General features: G+C 52.8%; 1 protein-coding gene and 1 long non-coding RNA gene across 4 annotated transcripts; one reads left to right on the top strand and one right to left on the bottom strand.

Annotated features, from left to right (window-relative positions):
• The first annotated feature begins 254 nt into the window (after nucleotides 1-254).
• LOC101769671 (probable indole-3-pyruvate monooxygenase YUCCA5) lies at nucleotides 255-2706 on the top strand. 2 transcript variants are annotated; one of them, XM_004956020.4, is made up of 3 exons: nucleotides 255-1022; nucleotides 1143-1514; nucleotides 2045-2706. In XM_004956020.4, exons 1-3 carry the CDS (start codon nucleotides 396-398, stop codon nucleotides 2225-2227), a joined length of 1182 nt encoding a protein of 393 aa, XP_004956077.1. In that variant the 5' UTR covers nucleotides 255-395; the 3' UTR covers nucleotides 2228-2706. The 2 variants fall into 2 exon arrangements, with proteins under 2 accessions (XP_004956077.1, XP_004956076.1); XM_004956019.4 differs by having other exon boundaries at nucleotides 1140-1514.
• Nucleotides 2707-2802: 96 nt separating this feature from the next.
• LOC105913680 lies at nucleotides 2803-7701 on the bottom strand. 2 transcript variants are annotated; one of them, XR_002676198.1, is made up of 4 exons: nucleotides 7370-7701; nucleotides 7218-7280; nucleotides 4105-7107; nucleotides 2803-2995 (listed from the first exon to the last, which is right to left on the bottom strand). It is a non-coding gene; the product is annotated as an uncharacterized LOC105913680 (long non-coding RNA). The 2 variants fall into 2 exon arrangements; XR_001163243.3 differs by having other exon boundaries at nucleotides 6895-7107.
• Nucleotides 7702-7727: the final 26 nt, after the last annotated feature.

Below are 7727 nucleotides of genomic sequence, written 5' to 3'. Positions count from 1 at the left end.
TCGTGTCTACTCGGTGCACGACGATTCTCTTCTCTATGCACCGGCAAATTAAAAGGCACGCGCATGCAGCAGTATACTAAGCCCTCCCCCGCGGCAGAACCAGATTCGGCTTTTGCCGTGGCGGGAAATAAGTAATCGCGACCCCTTACACACCACAATATGTCCTTGTCAACTTCGTGTCTTCGTCCTCCCATCCCCAGCGGCCTATTTAAACCCCATGAGTGCAACCCCTCCCTCCTCCACTACTACACAACACAGCCATCCATCTCCCTTCCTGCGCCCATCCATCCCTCTCGCCTCGTGTTGACACCGTCGTCTAGACAGGCAGAAAGAGAGAGAGGAATTCGATCATCATCACACAACGCTAAGCTAAGCGACTCGTCGTCGTCGAAGCCATGGTGGTGTGGGTGAACGGGCCGATCGTGGTGGGCGCCGGGCCGGCGGGGCTGTCGGTGGCGGCGTGCCTCCGCGCCCGTGGCGTGCCGTCGGTGGTGCTGGACCGCGCCGACTGCGTCGCCTCCCTGTGGCAGCGCCGCGCGTACGACCGCCTCCGCCTCCACCTGCCCCGCCACTTCTGCGAGCTCCCCGGGATGCCCTTCCCGGATCACTATCCGGAGTACCCCACCAAGAGCCAGTTCGTCGACTACCTCGAGGCCTACGCGGCGCGCGCCGGCGTCGAGCCGCGCTTCAACCAGGCCGTCACCTCGGCGCGCTACGACGCCGCCGCGGGGCTCTGGCGGGTGCGCGCCGAGGACGCCTCCGCCGGGGGCGCCGGCACCGCTACCGAGTACATCGGCCGCTGGCTCGTTGTCGCCACGGGCGAGAACGCCGAGCGCGTCGTGCCGGACTTCGACGGCGCCGACGAGTTCGCCGGCCCCGTCTCCCACGTCTCCGAGTACAAGTGCGGTGAGGCGTACCGCGGCAAGCGCGTTCTCGTCGTTGGCTGCGGCAACTCAGGCATGGAGGTCTGCCTCGACCTCTGCGACCACAATGCCCTCCCCGCCATGGTCGTCAGGGACTCGGTGAGCACCCCACTCCATGTCTCCATCAACACGCACGCACACTTATATTTATATATATGTGTATCTATTCGCAAGCAATTCGCGTGCTGACTCGACCGCTCTCTCCTTGTCGACAAGAAGGTGCACGTCCTGCCGCGGGAGATGTTCGGCGTCGCGACCTTCTACATCGCCGCCTTCCTCCTCCGCTTCCTGCCGCTGTGGCTCGTCGACATGATCCTCGTCGTCCTCGCGCGCCTCTTCCTCGGCAACCTGGAGAAGCTCGGCATCCACCGCCCCTCCGGCGGCCCGCTGGAGCTCAAGAACACCAGGGGCAGGACGCCGGTGCTCGACATCGGCGCGCTCGCCAGGATCCGCTCCGGCGACATCGAGGTCGTGCCGGGGATCAAGAGGTTCTTCCGCGGCGGCGCCGAGCTCGTCGACGGCCGCCGCGTCGCCGCCGACGCGGTTATCCTCGCCACCGGCTACCACAGCAACGTCCCTCAGTGGCTCAAGGTACGGCACCCTGGGTGCTGCATAATGAAAATCCCCTCGTGGGCGCAGTCAGGGTTCGGGGTTTTTCCGCGGCCGGGAGCCGAAGTCGCTTGCTCTTGATGAAAAACGGTGGGGGACTGGGGGCAGCTCCCCCTCCGGTCGCTTTTTTTTTCATTAACTTATCGCACCTGCTGCATGTCACATCCGTAGTGGGTCACTTTTCATTTCGAAACAAACAGTTAACAAAAGCTCGAACTGAAAAAGGTTGGGGGGAAAGAAGAGAAATTCTATATGCTAGCAGCAGCTAAGTAATTAACATTTAATCAACACTTGGTGAGAGGACAAAGCGAGGTGTATTGTACCGAAAAGGGCCTTGAAAAAGGCTGGATAATGATGCCTAACAAAGTAGGGCTTTCTAATGTTAATTTGACAGTTCCAAAGTTGTTAGGTAGTACTAAAAGTGTCATCCCCCATTCCTCTAAATACTTTATTGCATTATCATAAAAAAGCTCGTGTCATCTGATTGAGCCTTAATCTCTTGTGGTGTTCAGGGAAGTGACTTCTTCACCCAGGAAGGGTACCCCAGGGTGCCGTTCCCAGACGGCTGGAAGGGGGAGTCAGGGCTCTACTCTGTTGGCTTCACCAGGAGAGGCCTCTCCGGCGTCTCCTCCGACGCCGTCAAGGTTGCGCAGGACATCGCCATGGAATGGGACCAGCAAACTTCCACATTATGATGGATTGATGGATGGACAATGAAAGAACTTACCGATGGCCATCGTTAACCGCTGATGGACCTGCTAACGTCACATATCTTGCCATCGAATTGGTGCATGTCCAACAAAGCTCGACACAATTTGGCCAAGAATTGTCCAGGCACAAGTTCAGACATACAGGACCATCTTGGAGCAGAGAAGTTCCGGGGAACCATAGACCAAGAAACAGAGGACGATCCAGTGGTGCCAGAAACAAACTTAAGAGTGTCAGGGATGATGCTTCGTTCAACGATGGCGAGGAGGCCGGATTGTGCGCATCAAGTAGCAGAGCCCAGATTTTGCTGTACCCATGGGCCCTTATATATGTACAGAGTGTTATGTAGTAAAGTTGTGTATAGTACTTCTAGTGGTTGGTAGAGTGTTAGAAAAGTTGACATGCATGTGTACTACCTTGATGTTTATGTATGAAGTTGACAATGAGAATGACCTATTCTATTTAATCTTCTTTGCAGTAACAGCTCCAAGTTTATTAAGCTGTGGTTTTCATTCTGCTTGGACTATGTTTCCATACTCTATGAAAACAGAAAAACAAAACAGAGTTTCCAAGATAGTTTTCCTCGCCTCAAAGAAAACATAAACAATTATTCATATCAATTTGTTTATAATCTTCGGGCTGCATCACTATAACAAACGAATATGAAGATTGATTCTCCATCACCGAATACAGCTTTTGTAAAGTATCTTGCAGGATTGAAGTATACTGGTCCGAACTGCTAGTCTGTCTCTATCCTGCAACAAAAGTTCATCTATAGTTTTACTGTAATATTCAATAAAGCAGGATTAAAAATAAAGTATCTTTTCATATTTTGAGCATCGAGTGGCATACATGTCATTATCTAGAAAAAGCAGCATACTGTAGCTAGTTAGCGAGATTTGTATCACATCTGCTCATTATACTGCTTGTGTGTTTAGCATATGTTGAATCGTTAAAAGTTATTATTAAAGTTAGTGACTTTGGCAGAAAAGGGACCATTGAGTTATAGAGCATAAGTTCCTGAAAGAATTTCATATGATATTTTTGCGTACGGTAAGAACCAATGTATGTTTCTCCATTGCAAATGGGGCCTATATGCTGTTTTTGGTTTTATTGGAACGAGTGGCAGGGGTTCCGCCCATCCATTTAAAAGAGAAACGAAGCTTAACAAAGTAGAACACCCGGTCCCAAATAGACTCGTTGGTATGTGCCCTTTTGATGGTGCCTGAACTTTAAATCTACCTTTGTTGCAGTGAAAGAATATCAACATCATTGCACTGGAATCCATGGATTGCAGTTGTCCTCAAGTCGACTAAATTACATTAGTTGGGACGGCAGGGAATAAGTTTCAACACTAGTCACCATTTATGGTGGGAAATCAATTAGAAAACACATGTTCTCACCCCTTGACAATTTTTGAAAGAGAAATGAACATGGGACATGTTTCCCAAAAAAATATCCAAAAGTGTGGCTTAATGCAGATCAAGTATCTCACCTATATGAGAACTATTCAAGGTTAACTTGCTTTAATAACCTCCAGCTCGAATACTATGTTTAAGATCTAAGACTTTACTTATCCCCAATTGGCTCCCACCCTCTCACACTGTATTTACCAAGAATCTTAAAGCTCCTCGAGGTTTGACAGCCAGTCACCAAGTTCCTAGGCTGAAACGATTTGATAAGTCGGCAACAAAACTGTTGCTGTTTTTCTAGAACGTGCTAGAACAGGGACAATGTACATTCCCGGGATGAAGGACACGGAATGGTTCTACATTTTCGAATGAGTATGGTTCGCCAACCTTTTATACAAAATATTATTTAAAGTACATGTACTAAATAATTATTAGCCAAACTCAGAGCTTACCCGACTTTAATTGACAATTTCAGAATTGAAATGTAGATGTCAAGCTTTCTCCAGCCAACCATGAACGCCAAGCCTTTCCGGATTGCTCAAGCAAACCAACATCTTTATAAAACACCTCCCCATCCCGAAATATAGTGATTAAAACTCCAACTTCCACCACACCAACGCCGTAGCATGCCCTCCTTGTACAATAGCACTTGCATAAGTGTAGCAGTCTTCTGGTAGATTTCATCGTGGGGGAGAGAATGGGTTGTTCAAGACCAAGAGGGTCATTAACCTTCTTTTTTCCTTCTATAAATCCCTCAAGGAAAAGCTGTTGGTACCCCCCCTAATGGCATGCTAAGCATGTGGGAAATAATTCCCCGTGCTTGCAACACAAGCGGACTCTAAAGCACATCCTATTCGGGTACGTCGTTGAGTACACTAAACGTGTGCTGAAACTGAACCTGCACGAAGCTTGACCACAGCAGAGAGGTCACCCACACATCACGCATTGACGCTCCCCTAGCTATCGACGGCGTTATGGCTGTAGACCCTCGCAGGACGCCCACGGGAAAACGATCTCTCCGGAGAGAGTGGCGCTCCGCTCCCCTTGTTCCCATCTCTCGGCGGATCGCTTTCCGTGGCCACGGCCGGGAAGGATCGCCGATTCTACCGTCGTTTTCCGGGACATCAACGCCTTAGCTGTAGCGAATTCAATTCGGCGAGACTCCGGGGAGCTCAGCGAGCGAGCTTCGGCGACCGGACGCCAATGTCGACCACGCCATCTCCATACGACGCCGCCAAAGGCGCACGTACAATGCACGGTGTGCAAGTGGTGTTTGCTTCGGACAAGCAGGGTCATCGCCGGCGGGAGCCGTGGCAATCCGCCATGGAAACAAAAGTTTCTTCCGCACGAGACACCATGACTCCCTGTCCCTTTTTATCGGTCATTCTCAAACGTAATTAACTTTGACCAAATATATATATAATTATTAATATTTATGGTACATAATTAGTATCATTATATAGATCGTTAAATCTATTTTTATAATAAATTTATTAAAAAGGTTTGAATAGCATGCTTCCCATTCCATGCTGATAAATATTAAGGGACGGAGGGAGTGCATATATATATACTCTTGATGTGACGTTGAGGGTAGATGATGGATGGGCTCCTGCGGACACAAGGCACTGCACCCCACCGGAAGCCTCGTATTGTACAAGCCCTCGCCGGAGGTCTGCTTCCTGCCTGGCTGCCTGCTAGCAACTGCAGAAGGTTCCTCACCCACTGTCACGACAAGGCTACCTGCCAGCCACGCGCACTGTGCTCGGATTCTCGGAAGCACAAGCTCGTCACGTGGGAGTGTCCGTACACACGGGTAGGTCTCGCCGGATACACTACTATGTACACACCCATTGATGCCGCTAGCTAGGTTTACACTCGTACTACGTCGTACTGTATCCCAGGTCCATCCATGGTACCTCGTCTCGCACCGCATCCTACGCCACACGTACACATCTTGCAGCTGATCGAGTGATCGACGCGCACTGTGCGCGCATGGATGGATCCTATGCTGCCGTGTGGCGAGTACAAGGGCAAGATCCATGGCCTGGGCTAGGCTGTTCCGCCGCATCCGACTTTCACTGTGCCAAACATGGCCAGCCCATCCCCATGTGGTCCAGATCCCAAAGAAGAGAGAGTGAGTCCAGACATCATCTCGCATAGTACCGATCACCTCACCTTTAAACAGGGGTCAAGTAAGGAGCGCGCGCGGACACTGTCAGGTAACTATTGGGACGCGAACATTGCAGGTGGCTCAATAGCGCGATTCCCCGAGACATTCCTTTTCACTGATCCGAAAGGCGGGTTGCGTTCATGCACGGCGCGGTCCGCTGTGCGCCCTTAACTCTTCCCACTTACCTGTCCGCATTGCTTGTCACCAATCATCCCGCGTCGGATCATCGGACTGTTGGTTGCCACGAGGCCTACATGTTCTTGGGCACCTGGCAGTCGCCGGATGTTACAGCCATCTCGCCATCGGAACAACAGCACAGGGTGATCGATGCCGAGGACCCATCCATTCCATCGTACATAACCAGCCAGCCTTGCACAACGAGACTTAAAGGGGTCGATCGGTATCGCGTATGGTACGAACATGTAGTCACCCATACGGATAATACGGGCCTCGTCCACCATGGATGGATGAAGTGGGTGCTGCCAAGCGCGTACGGACAGGAGGAAGCAATGATGACGGGGAGGGCGGAGAGCCCGGCGCCATCCCACGGCCGTGCCACCAGAAGCGGGACAGGGACGATGTCCGGAGTCCCACTCCGCGCGTATCCGTCCCGTCCAGCGAGCGCGGCGACCCATCTCGCTGGCCGCGACAGCGACGGCCCCGAACCCCGATCCGTCCAGTCGCGCCAGGGGGCCCGCGCCGGGAAACAATTAAATTCGAATCACCGCGGCCCCCCAGCGCTCCCCCGGCCGTCGCCCTCAGCAGCACCAGGGCCGGAGAGCGACGGCGCCGACGCGTGCCAGCCAGCCAGCCAGCAGCTCCCCCGGCCCATGTGACCGGCACATGACCACCCCCGGCATGGCGCGAGGCGCGGAGTAGCCCTCGGCTCGCCGCGCCCGCTCGCCGGGGTAGAATCACCGGGCCGCGCCAGGGAGCGACCAGACCACGGTGAAAAAAGAAGACGTGCACGCCGTCGGTCAGCCGGCGTCTCGGCAGGGGCACGGCCACGGGGGGCCGTGCACCCATTCGGACGAGCAGCTTGATTGGCTGCGAGCGAGCGAGGGGCGCGTACCTTGGGATCCAACAGTGACAGTGGATCCCATCCACGTGAGATCTTCATGGGCGGGGAGCGGCCGGGCCGGCTTAATGGCGCGAGGTACAACAAGTCCATGATTGGCTGGTTATCAGTGCCCTGTCAAGTCCCACATCAACAATTACTTCCACGAGAGCAACGGCCGAGACCAAGCTACCACCACATGGCGCCGATATGTTACCACCAGATAGACTGTAGTACGTAACAACGAGATTGATTTTTATTTTTCATCGGAAAAATAAAACACTGCTACCCAAACAGGCCGTTAAAAAGGGCCACAGCACCAACAGCAAACCGCGTACCTGGTGCAGTGATCCGCATGTAGAGTACTGATCTTCCTATTGCTACCTCACCCAAGAATTACGCTGTTCCACATGATGAGCAAATTTATCAGTCGGCATTAGGAACACATTTATATATCAAGTCAAGACCAAAGCAGGGACGCACAGCTCACCAGTGGATAACACAATGCGCCCCGGAGAGCTAGAAGCGGTGCGGTTGGAGCCTCGCAATCATGTATTAATGGCTAATCATCATGCCATTAGCATGCCGCCATCTTTTAAGACGGGGAGAACCGCCTACAAAAGGGATATAGCAGCCCTACACAGGGCATTGCTAAAGACCGGGGGGGACAATTATGACACGACACCAACAACGATCCCCCGACGAAAGGCTACAGCGCCCCGAGCCGTTCCAGTCAGGGGGCTTGCTTAATTCCGAGATGACACGCCTCTGCGCGCATGTGATCGCGAGGACCTAACCAACAACATGGGAAGTTGGGGGGGGGGGGGGGGGGGGGGGGGGGGGGCCCG

The sequence above is a fragment of the Setaria italica genome, chromosome II (genome assembly GCF_000263155.2).
Source record: "Setaria italica strain Yugu1 chromosome II, Setaria_italica_v2.0, whole genome shotgun sequence".
Lineage (NCBI taxonomy): Eukaryota > Viridiplantae > Streptophyta > Magnoliopsida > Poales > Poaceae > Setaria > Setaria italica.
This window is presented reverse-complemented; position numbering and strand designations above follow the sequence as displayed.

Excerpts from the sequence above, each read along its gene's own strand:
- LOC101769671 (XM_004956019.4), top strand. The coding sequence starts at position 396 with ATGGTGGTGTGGGTGAACGGGCCGATCGTGGTGGGCGCCGGGCCGGCG. Across the intron at positions 1,023-1,139 it reads CCATGGTCGTCAGGGACTCG|AAGGTGCACGTCCTGCCGCG; the intron begins GTGAGCACCCCA and ends CTTGTCGACAAG. Across the intron at positions 1,515-2,044 it reads ACGTCCCTCAGTGGCTCAAG|GGAAGTGACTTCTTCACCCA; the intron begins GTACGGCACCCT and ends TGTGGTGTTCAG.